The 18,985-nt window shown below is 49.5% G+C and overlaps 3 protein-coding genes across 3 annotated transcripts; all 3 read left to right on the forward strand.

Annotated features, from left to right (window-relative positions):
• Nucleotides 1–4,523: 4,523 nt before the first annotated feature.
• On the forward strand, nt 4,524–6,432 carry LOC139205726 (tripartite motif-containing protein 16-like). The gene has a single exon (XM_070836018.1). The coding sequence runs from the start codon at nt 4,539–4,541 to the stop codon at nt 6,210–6,212; it is 1,674 nt and encodes a 557-aa protein (XP_070692119.1). The 5' UTR covers nt 4,524–4,538; the 3' UTR covers nt 6,213–6,432.
• Nucleotides 6,433–9,260: 2,828 nt separating this feature from the next.
• Nucleotides 9,261–11,370, forward strand: LOC139205223 (tripartite motif-containing protein 16-like). Its single transcript, XM_070835375.1, has one exon. The coding sequence runs from the start codon at nt 9,277–9,279 to the stop codon at nt 10,957–10,959; it is 1,683 nt and encodes a 560-aa protein (XP_070691476.1). The 5' UTR covers nt 9,261–9,276; the 3' UTR covers nt 10,960–11,370.
• Nucleotides 11,371–16,429: 5,059 nt separating this feature from the next.
• Nucleotides 16,430–18,558, forward strand: LOC139205225 (tripartite motif-containing protein 16-like). Its single transcript, XM_070835378.1, has one exon. It carries the CDS (start codon nt 16,468–16,470, stop codon nt 18,145–18,147), a length of 1,680 nt encoding a protein of 559 aa, XP_070691479.1. The 5' UTR covers nt 16,430–16,467; the 3' UTR covers nt 18,148–18,558.
• The last annotated feature ends 427 nt before the right edge of the window (nt 18,559–18,985 follow it).

Consider the following 18,985-nt stretch of genomic DNA (forward strand, 5'->3'; position numbering starts at 1 on the left):
TGAAGGTCAGAGCCACTTCCTGTCCATGTGAAGGTCAGAGCCACTTCCTGTCCATGTGAAGGTCAGAGGTCGGCCCGGCCCTGCAGGACGTGGGGGTTCGGTGCCTTGCTCCAGGACACTTCCTACAGTTGAACCCAAAGACGCTCTGCGTTGTTGAGGCCGTCCTTCTGCCACTGAGCGGATCACTGAGCGGATCACTGAGCGGATCACTGCGGTCCTGCAGCAGAACCAAAGTACCACTTAGCTTATGTACAGAGAGGTGAAGCCCCGCCCCTTCCTGTCGACCGCCTTATTTCAGAAAAACTGTTTGACGGTGAGAGAGAAATGACTGACACACTTTAGATCCTGTTTGAATGGATCCCTGAATCTCTCTCATGATGATCGTCAGTTTAAAGCTGATGTTAAAGTCTCAGTTTGTGGTGAAGACGGTAAAGAACCATTCAGTCTGGTGTCAGAGCTGCTAGCTAGCGAGCTAACGCTGCTACGTCCCCGTGCTAACGTCCCTGATGTTCTCTGAGCTGCTGTGTGTGATCACAGACTCCTGGTCCTCTGATGAAGGATCACAGACTCCTGGTCCTCTGAGGAAGGATCACAGACTCCTGGTCCCCTGAGGAAGGATCACAGACTCCTGGTCCCCTGATGAAGGATCCCAGTCTTCTGGTCCTCTGATGAAGGATCCCAGACTCCTGGTCCTCTGAGGAAGGATCACAGACTCCTGGTCCCCTGATGAAGGATCCCAGACTCCTGGTCCCCTGATGAAGGATCAGACCCTCTACCTGCTGCTGGACCACATCCTGGTACCAAACACACTCAGAGCAGCTTTAGCTTTAGCGCCGCCGGCTAGCTGGACGCCACGACAGGTCTGGGTGAGTCTCGGTCAGATTCGGAGTCTCCGTCTGATGCTCCAACAGCTTCACCGCAAACTGAGACTTCACTGATTTGACAACTCAAATGTGTTTGTTGATGTCTGACTGAACAGATTGGGTCTTAAATAAAAGCCCCAAATAAACAAAGGTGGATAAACTCCTGGTGCTGTTATTTAATGTGCTTTCAGTTAATATAACATCTCCATCACTGGACGCAGTAACAAAACCTTAACGGGGAAAATGGGACCAGATCAGGATGATGTGGCAAAGAACCGAGGTTCTAAGCCACTAGGCCAGATTTGTAGTTATCTTAACAGTGCGCAATGGATTTGAAAACACTTTGGCTAATAGATCAAACTTCAAGTCAGAAAAGTGATCAGGAAAATGACTTTCAGCAGTCAGACTCAAACAGTCTTTCAGGAGACAGAGTTCAGAGCAGCAAACAGACCTTTAATGCCGGCGTATTAAAGGGAGAACAGTCTATCTGCATAATACATACAGTCAGAGAGTTCTGAGCTCTCACATACAATACATCAGCTTATATTCTCATGAGGCTCCACCTGGTTTCCTTTCATCACAGCATCAAAATAACCAATCTAGTTGTATTGTAACATTACACCATTATAATCATTGGTCAGGTGTCGGAAGTGTAACATTACACCATTATGTTTCTTGACCAGATGGGACCTGGGTGATGTGTCCTTGAGTTGGGATTGCAGGGACTTTCCCACCATCTGCATTGGCACGGGCGCGCTTTCTTTATTATACATCATGTTGTATAATTATTACACACTGTCCAGCCACCTGTACTCTAGTGTGGACATGCTATGTTGTATAAATTTTACACCAATATTTCTCTGACCTACCTTGTTCTTATTTTTTATTCTAAACTCTCTCCTCATTTTACACCCTTAGTTCTTAGCTTCCTTTTGTTGCCTTTTTTAAAAATTATAGTGTTTACTGTAAGTGCACTTGTTTTAACATATATGTGATACAGTGAGGGATACACACAGTTTTACTTCAGTCCAGTGATGAGTACATGTAAAGTCATAGTGAGGAGTATATATATTCAAACCGTGGTGAAGAATATAAGTCATCCATCCATCCATTTTCAACCGCTTATCCGGGGTCGGGTCGCAGGGGCAGCAGTTTTAGCAGAGATGCCCAAACTTCCCTGGCCCCAGACACCTCCTCCAGCTCATCCGGTGGGACCCCGAGGCGTTCCCAAGTCAGCCGAGAGACATAGTCCCTCCAGCGTGTCCTGGGTCTTCCCCGGGGCCTCCTTCCGGTGGGACATGCCCGGAAAACCTCCCCAGGGAGGCGTCCAGGAGGCATCCGAAACAGATGCCCGAGCCACCTCAGCTGGCTCCTCTCGATGTGGAGGAGCAGCGGCTCTACTCTGAGCCCCTCTCGGATGGTCGAACTCCTCACCCTATCTCTAAGGGTGAGTCCGGCCACCCTGCGGAGGAAACTCATTTCGGCCGCTTGTATCCGAGATCTTGTTCTTTCGGTCATGACCCAAAGTTCATGACCATAGGTGAGGGTAGGAACTTAGATCGACTGGTAAATCGAGAGCTTTGCCTTTTGGCTCAGCTCCCTCTTCACCACGACGGACCGATACAGCGACCGCATTACTGCAGACGCTGCACCGATCCGCCTGTCGATCTCACGCTCCATCCTTCCCCCACTCGTGAACAAGACCCCGAGATACTTGAACTCCTCCACTTGAGGCAAGGACTCTCCTTGCCTCAAGGTGGGAAAGTCCCAGTAGAACAATGGAGTCCCCAGTCGGCGCACCATCCAGCACCCCTCCCAGGGACTCCAAGAAGGCCGGGTACTCTGCACTGCTGTTCGGCCCATAGGCCGAAACCACAGTGAGAGACCTGTCCCCGACTCGAAGGCGCAGGGACGCTCTCGTTCACTGGGGTAAACTCCAACACATGGCGGCTGAGCTGTGGGGCTATAAGCAAGTCCACACCAGCCCGCCGCCGCACAACGCGGGCAACACCAGAGAAATGGAGAGTCCAGCCCCTCTCGAGGAGCTGGGTTCCAGAGCCCAAGCTGTGAGTGGAGGTGAGCCCGACTACATCTAGCCGGTACCTCTCAACCTCCCGCACAAGCTCCGGCTCCTTCCCCCCGGCGAGGTGACATTCCATGTCCCTACAGCCAGAGGCTGTCTCCGAGGCCCAGGTCGTCGGGGCACTCCGCCTCGACCGCCACCCGTGCCACATAGCACCCGACCCCTACGACTCCCTCTGCGGGTGGTGGGCCCACAGGAGGTCGGACCCACGTCGTCCATTCGGGCTGGGCCCAGCCGGGCCCCGTGGGCAAAGGCCCGGCCACCAGGCGCTCGCATGCAAGCCCCAACACCGGGCCTGGCTCCAGGGGGGGGCCCCAGCTGCGCCATACCGGGCGACGTCACGGTCCTTGATTTTCTTCTATAGAAGAAATATAAGTCATAGTCAGACTAATTACTAAAACTTCAATCAACATAACACCCTTCAGCATATATGTAGCTGTTCTAATGTTTACTCCATTATTTCAATAGATCCAGTGTTTAAATCAATATGGCAGCGTGCAAACTTCATTTCTTTTAGCGCAACACTTGTCTTTTTTACACTACAAGGAAACAAGGCTTCAGACTAAAATAGGACCAAGTGTGCTGATCAAAGGGAGGGACGGCCAACAGCAGGTAAAGAAAGGTCCCTATGGGAGCTAAGTATGGTACCTACAGTAGAAATCACTGGAAGTCATCATGTTTCCGGCTCCGGCTCTGCTACACATCTTAAGTGTCTCTAATGCAACAGGGAGAAGTTCATCATGTGATTGTAGCTGTGAAAATATTCAAAGCTGCTTTACTCAGAGTTTAACCCGCCTGGCGCTTCTTTGTCCGAACATTCAGGACGACGTATCCTCACCAACAGAGACCCTGTTTAAAATGACCGCGGTGACATTTAGCCGTGTGTTCAACTCACTGTCATGTCTGTGACCGATCAGAGGGGAAACTCACCTGCGTGGTCACCTGTCGATGGCGTCACATCCGACTTGCCGAGGTCCTCGTTCCCTCATCCAGTGTTTCAAATGACTCTGGATGAGGAGAGAGCAGCTGATCAGGATTGGAGCTGATTCATGTGATTCCACAGTTAAAATGTTCATGTGTGGAAGATTTCACACTAAAGTTATTCAGCATGGAAGTTATCTGCAGCCTGTGTAGTTTTTATTGTGCCACAAAGTTTTTTAGGTGAAAAATAGTCATCTCACTGTCAGAGCATGTTGGTACGGCACCATCTTATGGAACGATTCCACTGAAAACACAAGCCAAATGAAATTATAATCAATATTTCAGAATAAATATGTAGAAGTTTGAATTATTCTGAACCAAATCTTATTTTACAACTGCTGCCAGTGATTGTTTCCTTGATGAAAACTAGTTTCCCCTGGTTGACTTCTAATAAATAAAGAAATATAACAATGAGTCAGTCGTTTGAACGGCTCCCTTCAAAGAGCCAGAGATCCTAGATCTCTGCCCTCACATGCCCCTGGTCAGATCTCCAGTGTGAGGATGGGAGGAACCAGCAGGCCTCGCCCACTGCAGGATCACATGCTGCTCACATCAGCTTTCATTTCTGAGGAAGTGAAACTCAGACAGTCGTTGAGTCTCTGAGAGGAGAAATGGCGCAGAAAGGAGTCCAGCTGGACCGTGAAACCTTCTCCTGTTCGATCTGTCTGGATCCACTGAAGGATCCGGTGACGATTCCCTGTGGTCACAACTACTGCATGAGCTGTATTAGAGCCCACTGGGATGGAGAGGATGAGAAGAGGATGTACAGCTGCCCTCAGTGCAGGCAGACGTTCACACCGAGGCCTGTCCTGCTGAAAAACACCATGTTAGCAGCTTTAGTGGAGGAGCTGAAGAAGACGGGACTCCAGGCTGCTCCTGCTGATCACTGCTACGCTGGAGCTGAAGATGTGGCCTGTGATTTCTGCACTGGGAGGAAACTGAAAGCCCTCAAGTCCTGTCTGGTCTGTCTGGTGTCTTACTGTGAGCAACACCTGCAGCCTCACTATGAAGTGGCTGCATTAAAGAAACACAAGCTGGTGGAGCCGTCCAGGAAGCTCCAGGAGAACATCTGCTCTCGTCACGATGAGGTGATGAAGATGTTCTGCCGCACCGATCAGCAGAGTATCTGTTATCTCTGCCCTGTGGACCAACATAAAGGCCACGACACAGTGTCAGCTGCAGCAGAGAGGACTGAGAGGCAGACAGAGCTGGAGAGGAGTCGCCTGAACATCCAGCAGAGGATCCAGGACAGAGAGAAAGACCTGAAGGAGCTCCAGCAGGAGGTGGAGGACATCTGCAGCTCTGCCGATGAAGCAGTGGAGCACGGCGAGGAGACGTTCACCGAGCTGATCCGTCTGATGGAGAGAAGGAGCTCTGAGCTGAAGCGGCAGGTCAGATCCCAGCAGGAAGCCGAAGTGAGTCGAGTCAAAGAGCTTCAGGAGGAGCTGGAGCAGGAGATCAGGGAGCTGAAGAGGAGGGACGCTGAGCTGGAGGAGCTCTCACACACAGAGGATCACAGCCAGTTTGTCCACAGCTACAGATCACTGCCAGCTCTCAGAGAGGACACACACTCATCCAGCATCAACATCCGTCCTCTGAGACACTTTGAGGACGTGACGGCTGCTGTGTCAGAGCTCAGAGAGAAACTACAGGACGCTCTGAGGGACCACTGGACAAACATCTCACTGACTGTGACTCAGGTGGACGTTTCACTGCCTCAACCAGAGCCCACGACCAGAGCTGGATTCTTAAGATATGCTCAACAGATCACACTGGATCCAAACACAGCTTATAGAGAGCTGTTATTGTCTGAGGAGAACAGAAAAGTAACAAGAGTGAAACAACAACAGTCTTATTCTGATCATCCAGACAGATTCACTGTCAGGTTTCAGGTCCTGAGCAGAGAGAGTCTGACTGGACGTTGTTACTGGGAGGTGGAGATGAGAGGGAGGAGGTGGTGGTTTGATGTAGCCGTCACATACAAGAGCATCAGCAGAGACGGGAGTGACTCTAGACTTGGATTCAATGACAAATCTTGGTCGTTGTATTGTGGCCCAAACAGTTATCACTTTTATCACAACAGTGTCAAAACTCCCGTCTCAGGTCCTCGGTCCTCCAGAGTGGGGGTGTACCTGGACCACAGAGCAGGTGTTCTGTCCTTCTACAGCGTCTCTGAGACCATGACTCTCCTCCACAGAGTCCAGACCTCCTTCACTCAGCCGCTACACGCTGGACTCTACATTTACTGTCCTGGATCCTCTGCTGAGTTCTGTAAACTGACTTAGTCAGAAGTCATGAAGGCACCGAGGGTTAAACTCTGCTTCAGATGCTTTTGTCTCCATCAGCTTCTTTCTGTGGCCTGTCAATCAAACAGGATGGGCGGGACTTTGGCGTCCTGTGGTGTGTCTCTGTAAATATGTGAGTGTCTGCAGGCTCCTTCCTCTGTTCCAGTATTTATGGTCATTATCCAGATCACAGTCAATAAGGAGATGATTGATTATCGACAGAAGAGCACAGATTCAGATCAAGTCGTGCTACGTGTCAAAATAATAATCAGGAGCTCCACAATCAGAAACGCAGCTTTCAGTCAGATTTACAGCACAGCGTGTTGAAATGATGAGTTCTGATATTCTGGCTTCTTCTGCTAATTCACTGCTGTTTGTGCACTTGATCAATAAAGAGGATTTATTGACAAACTGCTTTGATGAGTCCTGACACACACACACACACACACACACACACACACACACACACACACACACACACACACACACACACACACACACCCTCCACAGGTTTAACGTTCACTGAAGTGATTAGGATGTGAGAGATACAGGACAGAGAGAGTTTCCTCACAAACGTTATGGATCTATTTCTAGAATCGTCGACATTAAGAGGCTCGATTTGTTGATCATGAAACATCACATTCTCCTTTCAGCTCTTTCTCATTTGATGAATTTTAGAAAAAAAAAAGGAAACTAAATTTAAAACCTGCTCCGTTGCCCAGATCAGAAAGTGTTTAATTGTAGCATCAACACAAAAACTTGAGTTTATTTGCTGCTACAGTCACAAACTCATCAGCCAGCGGCGACTTCAGAGTTTGTTGACGCCACTTCCTGTCCATGTGAAGGTCAGAGCCACTTCCTGTCCATGTGAAGGTCAGAGCCACTTCCTGTCCATGTGAAGGTCAGAGCCACTTCCTGTCCATGTGAAGGTCAGAGGTCGGCCCGGCCCTGCAGGACGTGGGGGTTCGGTGCCTTGCTCCAGGACACTTCCTACAGTTGAACCCAAAGACGCTCTGCGTTGTTGAGGCCGTCCTTCTGCCACTGAGCGGATCACTGAGCGGATCACTGAGCGGATCACTGCGGTCCTGCAGCAGAACCAAAGTACCACTTAGCTTATGTACAGAGAGGTGAAGCCCCGCCCCTTCCTGTCGACCGCCTTATTTCAGAAAAACTGTTTGACGGTGAGAGAGAAATGACTGACACACTTTAGATCCTGTTTGAATGGATCCCTGAATCTCTCTCATGATGATCGTCAGTTTAAAGCTGATGTTAAAGTCTCAGTTTGTGGTGAAGACGGTAAAGAACCATTCAGTCTGGTGTCAGAGCTGCTAGCTAGCGAGCTAACGCTGCTACGTCCCCGTGCTAACGTCCCTGATGTTCTCTGAGCTGCTGTGTGTGATCACAGACTCCTGGTCCTCTGATGAAGGATCACAGACTCCTGGTCCTCTGAGGAAGGATCACAGACTCCTGGTCCTCTGAGGAAGGATCACAGACTCCTGGTCCCCTGAGGAAGGATCACAGACTCCTGGTCCCCTGATGAAGGATCCCAGTCTTCTGGTCCTCTGATGAAGGATCCCAGACTCCTGGTCCTCTGAGGAAGGATCACAGACTCCTGGTCCCCTGATGAAGGATCCCAGACTCCTGGTCCCCTGATGAAGGATCAGACCCTCTACCTGCTGCTGGACCACATCCTGGTACCAAACACACTCAGAGCAGCTTTAGCTTTAGCGCCGCCGGCTAGCTGGACGCCACGACAGGTCTGGGTGAGTCTCGGTCAGATTCGGAGTCTCCGTCTGATGCTCCAACAGCTTCACCGCAAACTGAGACTTCACTGATTTGACAACTCAAATGTGTTTGTTGATGTCTGACTGAACAGATTGGGTCTTAAATAAAAGCCCCAAATAAACAAAGGTGGATAAACTCCTGGTGCTGTTATTTAATGTGCTTTCAGTTAATATAACATCTCCATCACTGGACGCAGTAACAAAACCTTAACGGGGAAAATGGGACCAGATCAGGAAACAAGGCTTCAGACTAAAATAGGACCAAGTGTGCTGATCAAAGGGAGGGACGGCCAACAGCAGGTAAAGAAAGGTCCCTATGGGAGCTAAGTATGGTACCTACAGTAGAAATCACTGGAAGTCATCATGTTTCCGGCTCCGGCTCTGCTACACATCTTAAGTGTCTCTAATGCAACAGGGAGAAGTTCATCATGTGATTGTAGCTGTGAAAATATTCAAAGCTGCTTTACTCAGAGTTTAACCCGCCTGGCGCTTCTTTGTCCGAACATTCAGGACGACGTATCCTCACCAACAGAGACCCTGTTTAAAACGACCGCGGTGACATTTAGCCGTGTGTTCAACTCACTGTCATGTCTGTGACCGATCAGAGGGGAAACTCACCTGCGTGGTCACCTGTCGATGGCGTCACATCCGACCTGCCGAGGTCCTCGTTCCCTCATCCAGTGTTTCAAATGACTCTGGATGAGGAGAGAGCAGCTGATCAGGATTGGAGCTGATTCATGTGATTCCACAGTTAAAATGTTCATGTGTGGAAGATTTCACACTAAAGTTATTCAGCATGGAAGTTATCTGCAGCCTGTGTAGTTTTTATTGTGCCACAAAGTTTTTTAGGTGAAAAATAGTGACCTCACTGTCAGAGCATGTTGGTACGGCACCATCTTATGGAACGATTCCACTGAAAACACAAGCCAAATGAAATTATGATCAATATTTCAGAACAAATATTTAGAAGTTTGAATTATTCTGAACCAAATCTTATTTTACAGCTGCTGCCAGTGATTGTTTCCTTGATGAAAACTAGTTTCCCCTGGTTGACTTCTAATAAATAAAGAAATATAACAATGAGTCAGTCGTTTGAACGGCTCCCTTCAAAGAGCCAGAGATCCTAGATCTCTGCCCTCACATGCCCCTGGTCAGATCTCCAGTGTGAGGATGGGAGGAACCAGCAGGCCTCGCCCACTGCAGGATCACATGCTGCTCACATCAGCTTTCAGTTCTGAGGAAGTGAAACTCAGACAGTCGTTGAGTCTCTGAGAGGAGAAATGGCGCAGAAAGGAGTCCAGCTGGACCGTGAAACCTTCTCCTGTTCGATCTGTCTGGATCCACTGAAGGATCCGGTGACGATTCCCTGTGGTCACAACTACTGCATGAGCTGTATTAGAGCCCACTGGGATGGAGAGGATGAGAAGAGGATGTACAGCTGCCCTCAGTGCAGGCAGACGTTCACACCGAGGCCTGTCCTGCTGAAAAACACCATGTTAGCAGCTTTAGTGGAGGAGCTGAAGAAGACGGGACTCCAGGCTGCTCCTGCTGATCACTGCTACGCTGGAGCTGAAGATGTGGCCTGTGATTTCTGCACTGGGAGGAAACTGAAAGCCCTCAAGTCCTGTCTGGTCTGTCTGGTGTCTTACTGTGAGCAACACCTGCAGCCTCACTATGAAGTGGCTGCATTAAAGAAACACAAGCTGGTGGAGCCGTCCAGGAAGCTCCAGGAGAACATCTGCTCTCGTCACGATGAGGTGATGAAGATGTTCTGCCGCACCGATCAGCAGAGTATCTGTTATCTCTGCTCTGTGGACCAACATAAAGGCCACGACACAGTGTCAGCTGCAGCAGAGAGGACTGAGAGGCAGACAGAGCTGGAGAGGAGTCGCCTGAACATCCAGCAGAGGATCCAGGACAGAGAGAAAGACCTGAAGGAGCTCCAGCAGGAGGTGGAGGACATCTGCAGCTCTGCCGATGAAGCAGTGGAGCACGGCGAGGAGACGTTCACCGAGCTGATCCGTCTGATGGAGAGAAGGAGCTCTGAGCTGAAGCGGCAGGTCAGATCCCAGCAGGAAGCCGAAGTGAGTCGAGTCAAAGAGCTTCAGGAGGAGCTGGAGCAGGAGATCGGGGAGCTGAAGAGGAGGGACGCTGAGCTGGAGGAGCTCTCACACACAGAGGATCACAGCCAGTTTGTCCACAGCTACAGATCACTGCCAGCTCTCAGAGAGGACACACACTCATCCAGCATCAACATCCGTCCTCTGAGACACTTTGAGGACGTGACGGCTGCTGTGTCAGAGCTCAGAGAGAAACTACAGGACGCTCTGAGGGACCACTGGACAAACATCTCACTGACTGTGACTCAGGTGGACGTTTTACTGCCTCAACCAGAGCCCACGACCAGAGCTGGATTCTTAAGATATGCTCGACAGATCACACTGGATCCAAACACAGCTCATAGAAATCTGTTATTGTCTGAGGAGAACAGAAAAGTAACAAGAGTGAAACAACAACAGTCTTATTCTGATCATCCAGACAGATTCACTGTCTGGGAACAGGTCCTGAGCAGAGAGAGTCTGACTGGACGTTGTTACTGGGAGGTGGAGATCAGAGGGGGGTGGTTTGGGTTGTTTGGTGTAGCCGTCACATACAAGAGCATCAGGAGAGACGGGAGATCAAAAGACTCTGAACTTGGATTCAATGACAAATCTTGGTCGTTGGATTGTGACACAAACAGTTATCAGTTTTATCACAACAGAGTCCAAACTCCCGTCTCAGGTCCTCTGTCCTCCAGAGTGGGGGTGTACCTGGACCACAGAGCAGGTGTTCTGTCCTTCTACAGCGTCTCTGAGACCATGACTCTCCTCCACAGAGTCCAGACCTCCTTCACTCAGCCGCTACACGCTGGACTCTGGATTGACTATTATGGATCCTCTGCTGAGTTCTGTAAACTGACTTAGTCAGAAGTCATGAAGGCACCGAGGGTTAAACTCTGCTTCAGATGCTTTTGTCTCCATCAGCTTCTTTCTGTGGCCTGTCAATCAAACAGGATGGGCGGGACTTTGGCGTCCTGTGGTGTGTCTCTGTAAATATGTGAGTGTCTGCAGGCTCCTTCCTCTGTTCCAGTATTTATGGTCATTATCCAGATCACAGTCAATAAGGAGATGATTGATTATCGACAGAAGAGCACAGATTCAAATCAAGTCGTGCTACGTGTCAAAATAATAATCAGGAGCTCCACAATCAGAAACGCAGCTTTCAGTCAGATTTACAGCACAGCGTGTTGAAATGATGAGTTCTGATATTCTGGCTTCTTCTGCTAATTCACTGCTGTTTGTGCACTTGATCAATAAAGAGGATTTATTGACAAACTGCTTTGATGAGTCCTGACACACACACACACACACACACACACACACACACACACACACACACACACACACACACACACACACACACACACACACACCCTCCACAGGTTTAACGTTCACTGAAGTGATTAGGATGTGAGAGATACAGGACAGAGAGAGTTTCCTCACAAACGTTATGGATCTATTTCTAGAATCGTCGACATTAAGAGGCTCGATTTGTTGATCATGAAACATCACATTCTCCTTTCAGCTCTTTCTCATTTGATGAATTTTAGAAAAAAAAAAAGGAAACTAAATTTAAAACCTGCTCCGTTGCCCAGATCAGAAAGTGTTTAATTGTAGCATCAACACAAAAACTTGAGTTTATTTGCTGCTACAGTCACAAACTCATCAGCCAGCGGCGACTTCAGAGTTTGTTTGACGCCACTTCCTGTCCATGTGAAGGTCAGAGCCACTTCCTGTCCATGTGAAGGTCAGAGCCACTTCCTGTCCATGTGAAGGTCAGAGGTCGGCCCGGCCCTGCAGGACGTGGGGGTTCGGTGCCTTGCTCCAGGACACTTCCTACAGTTGAACCCAAAGACGCTCTGCGTTGTTGAGGCCGTCCTTCTGCCACTGAGCGGATCACTGAGCGGATCACTGCGGTCCTGCAGCAGAACCAAAGTACCACTTAGCTTATGTACAGAGAGGTGAAGCCCCGCCCCTTCCTGTCGACCGCCTTATTTCAGAAAAACTGTTTGACGGTGAGAGAGAAATGGCTGACACACTTTAGATCCTGTTTGAATGGATCCCTGAATCTCTCTCATGATGATCGTCAGTTTAAAGCTGATGTTAAAGTCTCAGTTTGTGGTGAAGACGGTAAAGAACCATTCAGTCTGGTGTCAGAGCTGCTAGCTAGCGAGCTAACGCTGCTACGTCCCCGTGCTAACGCCCCTGATGTTCTCTGAGCTGCTGTGTGTGATCACAGACTCCTGGTCCTCTGATGAAGGATCACAGACTCCTGGTCCTCTGAGGAAGGATCACAGACTCCTGGTCCTCTGATGAAGGATCACAGACTCCTGATGAAGGATCACAGACTCCTGGTCCTCCGATGAAGGATCCCAGACTCCTGGTCCTCTGAGGAAGGATCCCAGACTCCTGATGAAGGATCACAGACTCCTGGTCCTCTGAGGAAGGATCACAGACTCCTGATGAAGGATCACAGACTCCTGGTCCTCCGATGAAGGATCCCAGACTCCTGGTCCTCTGAGGAAGGATCCCAGACTCCTGGTCCCCTGATGAAGGATCCCAGACTCCTGGTCCCCTGATGAAGGATCAGACCCTCTACCTGCTGCTGGACCACATCCTGGTACCAAACACACTCAGAGCAGCTTTAGCTTTAGCGCCGCCGGCTAGCTGGACGCCACGACAGGTCTGGGTGAGTCTCGGTCAGATTCGGAGTCTCCGTCTGATGCTCCAACAGCTTCACCGCAAACTGAGACTTCACTGATTTGACAACTCAAATGTGTTTGTTGATGTCTGACTGAACAGATTGGGTCTTAAATAAAAGCCCCAAATAAACAAAGGTGGATAAACTCCTGGTGCTGTTATTTAATGTGCTTTCAGTTAATATAACATCTCCATCACTGGACGCAGTAACAAAACCTTAACGGGGAAAATGGGACCAGATCAGGATGATGTGGCAAAGAACCGAGGTTCTAAGCCACTAGGCCAGATTTGTAGTTATCTTAACAGTGCGCAATGGATTTGAAAACACTTTGGCTAATAGATCAAACTTCAAGTCAGAAAAGTGATCAGGAAAATGACTTTCAGCAGTCAGACTCAAACAGTCTTTCAGGAGACAGAGTTCAGAGCAGCAAACAGACCTTTAATGCCGGCGTATTAAAGGGAGAACAGTCTATCTGCATAATACATACAGTCAGAGAGTTCTGAGCTCTCACATACAATACATCAGCTTATATTCTCATGAGGCTCCACCTGGTTTCCTTTCATCACAGCATCAAAATAACCAATCTAGTTGTATTGTAACATTACACCATTATAATCATTGGTCAGGTGTCGGAAGTGTAACATTACACCATTATGTTTCTTGACCAGATGGGACCTGGGTGATGTGTCCTTGAGTTGGGATTGCAGGGACTTTCCCACCATCTGCATTGGCACGGGCGCGCTTTCTTTATTATACATCATGTTGTATAATTATTACACACTGTCCAGCCACCTGTACTCTAGTGTGGACATGCTATGTTGTATAAATTTTACACCAATATTTCTCTGACCTACCTTGTTCTTATTTTTTATTCTAAACTCTCTCCTCATTTTACACCCTTAGTTCTTAGCTTCCTTTTGTTGCCTTTTTTAAAAATTATAGTGTTTACTGTAAGTGCACTTGTTTTAACATATATGTGATACAGTGAGGGATACACACAGTTTTACTTCAGTCCAGTGATGAGTACATGTAAAGTCATAGTGAGGAGTATATATATTCAAACCGTGGTGAAGAATATAAGTCATCCATCCATCCATTTTCAACCGCTTATCCGGGGTCGGGTCGCAGGGGCAGCAGTTTTAGCAGAGATGCCCAAACTTCCCTGGCCCCAGACACCTCCTCCAGCTCATCCGGTGGGACCCCGAGGCGTTCCCAAGTCAGCCGAGAGACATAGTCCCTCCAGCGTGTCCTGGGTCTTCCCCGGGGCCTCCTTCCGGTGGGACATGCCCGGAAAACCTCCCCAGGGAGGCGTCCAGGAGGCATCCGAAACAGATGCCCGAGCCACCTCAGCTGGCTCCTCTCGATGTGGAGGAGCAGCGGCTCTACTCTGAGCCCCTCTCGGATGGTCGAACTCCTCACCCTATCTCTAAGGGTGAGTCCGGCCACCCTGCGGAGGAAACTCATTTCGGCCGCTTGTATCCGAGATCTTGTTCTTTCGGTCATGACCCAAAGTTCATGACCATAGGTGAGGGTAGGAACTTAGATCGACTGGTAAATCGAGAGCTTTGCCTTTTGGCTCAGCTCCCTCTTCACCACGACGGACCGATACAGCGACCGCATTACTGCAGACGCTGCACCGATCCGCCTGTCGATCTCACGCTCCATCCTTCCCCCACTCGTGAACAAGACCCCGAGATACTTGAACTCCTCCACTTGAGGCAAGGACTCTCCTTGCCTCAAGGTGGGAAAGTCCCAGTAGAACAATGGAGTCCCCAGTCGGCGCACCATCCAGCACCCCTCCCAGGGACTCCAAGAAGGCCGGGTACTCTGCACTGCTGTTCGGCCCATAGGCCGAAACCACAGTGAGAGACCTGTCCCCGACTCGAAGGCGCAGGGACGCTCTCGTTCACTGGGGTAAACTCCAACACATGGCGGCTGAGCTGTGGGGCTATAAGCAAGTCCACACCAGCCCGCCGCCGCACAACGCGGGCAACACCAGAGAAATGGAGAGTCCAGCCCCTCTCGAGGAGCTGGGTTCCAGAGCCCAAGCTGTGAGTGGAGGTGAGCCCGACTACATCTAGCCGGTACCTCTCAACCTCCCGCACAAGCTCCGGCTCCTTCCCCCCCGGCGAGGTGACATTCCATGTCCCTACAGCCAGAGGCTGTCTCCGAGGCCCAGGTCGTCGGGGCACTCCGCCTCGACCGCCACCCGTGCCACATAGCACCCGACCCCTACGACTCCCTCTGCGGGTGGTGGGCCCACAGGAGGTCGGACCCACGTCGTCCATTCGGGCTGGGCCCAGCCGGGCCCCGTGGGCAAAGGCCCGGCCACCAGGCGCTCGCATGCAAGCCCCAACACCGGGCCTGGCTCCAGGGGGGGGCCCCAGCTGCGCCATACCGGGCGACGTCACGGTCCTTGATTTTCTTCTATAGAAGAAATATAAGTCATAGTCAGACTAATTACTAAAACTTCAATCAACATAACACCCTTCAGCATATATGTAGCTGTTCTAATGTTTACTCCATTATTTCAATAGATCCAGTGTTTAAATCAATATGGCAGCGTGCAAACTTCATTTCTTTTAGCGCAACACTTGTCTTTTTTACACTACAAGGAAACAAGGCTTCAGACTAAAATAGGACCAAGTGTGCTGATCAAAGGGAGGGACGGCCAACAGCAGGTAAAGAAAGGTCCCTATGGGAGCTAAGTATGGTACCTACAGTAGAAATCACTGGAAGTCATCATGTTTCCGGCTCCGGCTCTGCTACACATCTTAAGTGTCTCTAATGCAACAGGGAGAAGTTCATCATGTGATTGTAGCTGTGAAAATATTCAAAGCTGCTTTACTCAGAGTTTAACCCGCCTGGCGCTTCTTTGTCCGAACATTCAGGACGACGTATCCTCACCAACAGAGACCCTGTTTAAAATGACCGCGGTGACATTTAGCCGTGTGTTCAACTCACTGTCATGTCTGTGACCGATCAGAGGGGAAACTCACCTGCGTGGTCACCTGTCGATGGCGTCACATCCGACTTGCCGAGGTCCTCGTTCCCTCATCCAGTGTTTCAAATGACTCTGGATGAGGAGAGAGCAGCTGATCAGGATTGGAGCTGATTCATGTGATTCCACAGTTAAAATGTTCATGTGTGGAAGATTTCACACTAAAGTTATTCAGCATGGAAGTTATCTGCAGCCTGTGTAGTTTTTATTGTGCCACAAAGTTTTTTAGGTGAAAAATAGTGACCTCACTGTCAGAGCATGTTGGTACGGCACCATCTTATGGAACGATTCCACTGAAAACACAAGCCAAATGAAATTATGATCAATATTTCAGAACAAATATGTAGAAGTTTGAATTATTCTGAACCAAATCTTATTTTACAGCTGCTGCCAGTGATTGTTTCCTTGATGAAAACTAGTTTCCCCTGGTTGACTTCTAATAAATAAAGAAATATAACAATGAGTCAGTCGTTTGAACGGCTGCCTTCAAAGAGCCAGAGATCCTAGATCTCTGCCCTCACATGCCCCTGGTCCCTCCCCTTCAGATCTCCAGTGTGAGGATGGGAGGAACCAGCAGGCCTCGCCCACTGCAGGATCACATGCTGCTCACATCAGCTTTCAGTTATGAGGAAGTGAAACTCAGACAGTCGTTGAGTCTCTGAGAGGTGAAATGGCGCAGAAAGGAGTCCAGCTGGACCGTGAAACCTTCTCCTGTTCGATCTGTCTGGACCTCCTGAAGGATCCGGTGACGATTCCCTGTGGTCACAGCTACTGCATGAGCTGTATTAGAGCCCACTGGAATAAAGAGGAGGATGAGAAGAGGATGTACAGCTGCCCTCAGTGCAGGCAGACGTTCACACCGAGGCCTGTCCTGCTGAAAAACACCATGTTAGCAGCTTTAGTGGAGGAGCTGAAGAAGACGGGACTCCAGGCTGCTCCTGCTGATCACTGCTACGCTGGAGCTGAAGATGTGGCCTGTGATTTCTGCACTGGGAGGAAACTGAAAGCCCTCAAGTCCTGTCTGGTCTGTCTGGTGTCTTACTGTGAGCAACACCTGCAGCCTCACTATGAAGTGGCTGCATTAAAGAAACACAAGCTGGTGGAGCCGTCCAGGAAGCTCCAGGAGAACATCTGCTCTCGTCACGATGAGGTGATGAAGATGTTCTGCCGCACCGATCAGCAGAGTATCTGTTATCTCTGCCCTGTGGACCAACATAAAGGCCACGACACAGTGTCAGCTGCAGCAGAGAGGACTGAGAGGCAGACAGAGCTGGAGAGGAGTCGCCTGAACATCCAGCAGAGGATCCAGGACAGAGAGAAAGACCTGAAGGAGCTCCAGCAGGAGGTGGAGGACATCTGCAGCTCTGCCGACGAAGCAGTGGAGCACGGCGAGGAGACGTTCACCGAGCTGATCCGTCTGATGGAGAGAAGGAGCTCTGAGCTGAAGCGGCAGGTCAGATCCCAGCAGGAAGCCGAAGTGAGTCGAGTCAAAGAGCTTCAGGAGGAGCTGGAGCAGGAGATCAGGGAGCTGAAGAGGAGGGACGCTGAGCTGGAGGAGCTCTCACACACAGAGGATCACAGCCAGTTTGTCCACAGCTACAGATCACTGCCAGCTCTCAGAGAGGACACACACTCATCCAGCATCAACATCCGTCCTCTGAGACACTTTGAGGACGTGACGGCTGCTGTGTCAGAGCTCAGAGAGAAACTACAGGACGCTCTGAGGGACCACTGGACAAACATCTCACTGACTGTGACTCAGGTGGACGTTTCACTGCCTCAACCAGAGCCCACGACCAGAGCTGGATTCTTAAGATATGCTCGACAGATCACACTGGATCCAAACACAGCTCATAGAGATCTGTTATTGTCTGAGGAGAACAGAAAAGTAACAAGAGTGAAACAACAACAGTCTTATTCTGATCATCCAGACAGATTCACTGACTGGTCTCAGGTCCTGAGCAGAGAGAGTCTGACTGGACGTTGTTACTGGGAGGTGGAGATCAGAGGGGGGAGGTTTGATGTAGCCGTCACATACAAGAGCATCAGGAGAGACGGGAGATCAAATGACTCTAGACTTGGATTCAATGACAAATCTTGGTCGTTGTTTTGTGGCCCAAACAGTTTTCAGTTTCATCACAACAGAGTCCAAACTCCCGTCTCAGGTCCTCGGTCCTCCAGAGTGGGGGTGTACCTGGACCACAGAACGGGTGTTCTGTCCTTCTACAGCGTCTCTGAGACCATGACTCTCCTCCACAGAGTCCAGACCTCCTTCACTCAGCCGCTACACGCTGGAGTCTGGATTAACTATAGTCCTGGATCCTCTGCTGAGTTGTGTAAACTGACTTAGTCAGAAGTCATGAAGGCACCGAGGGTTAAACTCTGCTTCAGATGCTTTTGTCTCCATCAGCTTCTTTCTGTGGCCTGTCAATCAAACAGGATGGGCGGGACTTTGGCGTCCTGTGGTGTGGCTCTGTAAATATGTGAGTGTCTGCAGGCTCCTTCCTCTGTTCCAGTATTTATGGTCATTATCCAGATCACAGTCAATAAGGAGATGATTGATTATCGACAGAAGAGCACAGATTCAAATCAAGTCGTGCTACGTGTCAAAATAATAATCAGGAGCTCCACAATCAGAAACGCAGCTTTCAGTCAGATTTACAGCACAGCGTGTTGAAATGATGAGTTCTGATATTCTGGCTTCTTCTGCTAATTCACTGCTGTTTGTGCACTTGATCAATAAAGAGGATTTATTGACAAACTGCTTTGATGAGTCCTGACACACACACACACACACACACACACACACACACACACACACACACACACACACACACACACACACACACACACACACACACACACACACACACACACACACCTCCACAGGTTTAACGTTCACTGAAGTGATTAGGATGTGAGAGATACAGGACAGAGAGAGTTTCCTCACAAACGTTATGGATCTATTTCTAGAATCGTCGACATTAAGAGGCTCGATTTGTTGATCATGAAACATCACATTCTCCTTTCAGCTCTTTCTCATTTGATGAATTTTAGAAAAAAAAAGGAAACTAAATTTAAAACCTGCTCCGTTGCCCAGATCTCACTTTGAACAACAGACATGTAAGATCCTGTTTGTTGCTCTCTTCAAACACACCAGACTACATTGATAAAAACAGTAATTTTAC

The sequence above is a fragment of the Pempheris klunzingeri genome, chromosome 8 (assembly GCF_042242105.1).
Source record: "Pempheris klunzingeri isolate RE-2024b chromosome 8, fPemKlu1.hap1, whole genome shotgun sequence".
NCBI classification, from domain to species: Eukaryota; Metazoa; Chordata; class Actinopteri; order Acropomatiformes; family Pempheridae; genus Pempheris; species Pempheris klunzingeri.

Excerpts from the sequence above, each read along its gene's own strand:
- LOC139205726 (XM_070836018.1), top strand. The coding sequence starts at position 4,539 with ATGGCGCAGAAAGGAGTCCAGCTGGACCGTGAAACCTTCTCCTGTTCG.
- LOC139205223 (XM_070835375.1), top strand. The coding sequence starts at position 9,277 with ATGGCGCAGAAAGGAGTCCAGCTGGACCGTGAAACCTTCTCCTGTTCG.
- LOC139205225 (XM_070835378.1), top strand. The coding sequence starts at position 16,468 with ATGGCGCAGAAAGGAGTCCAGCTGGACCGTGAAACCTTCTCCTGTTCG.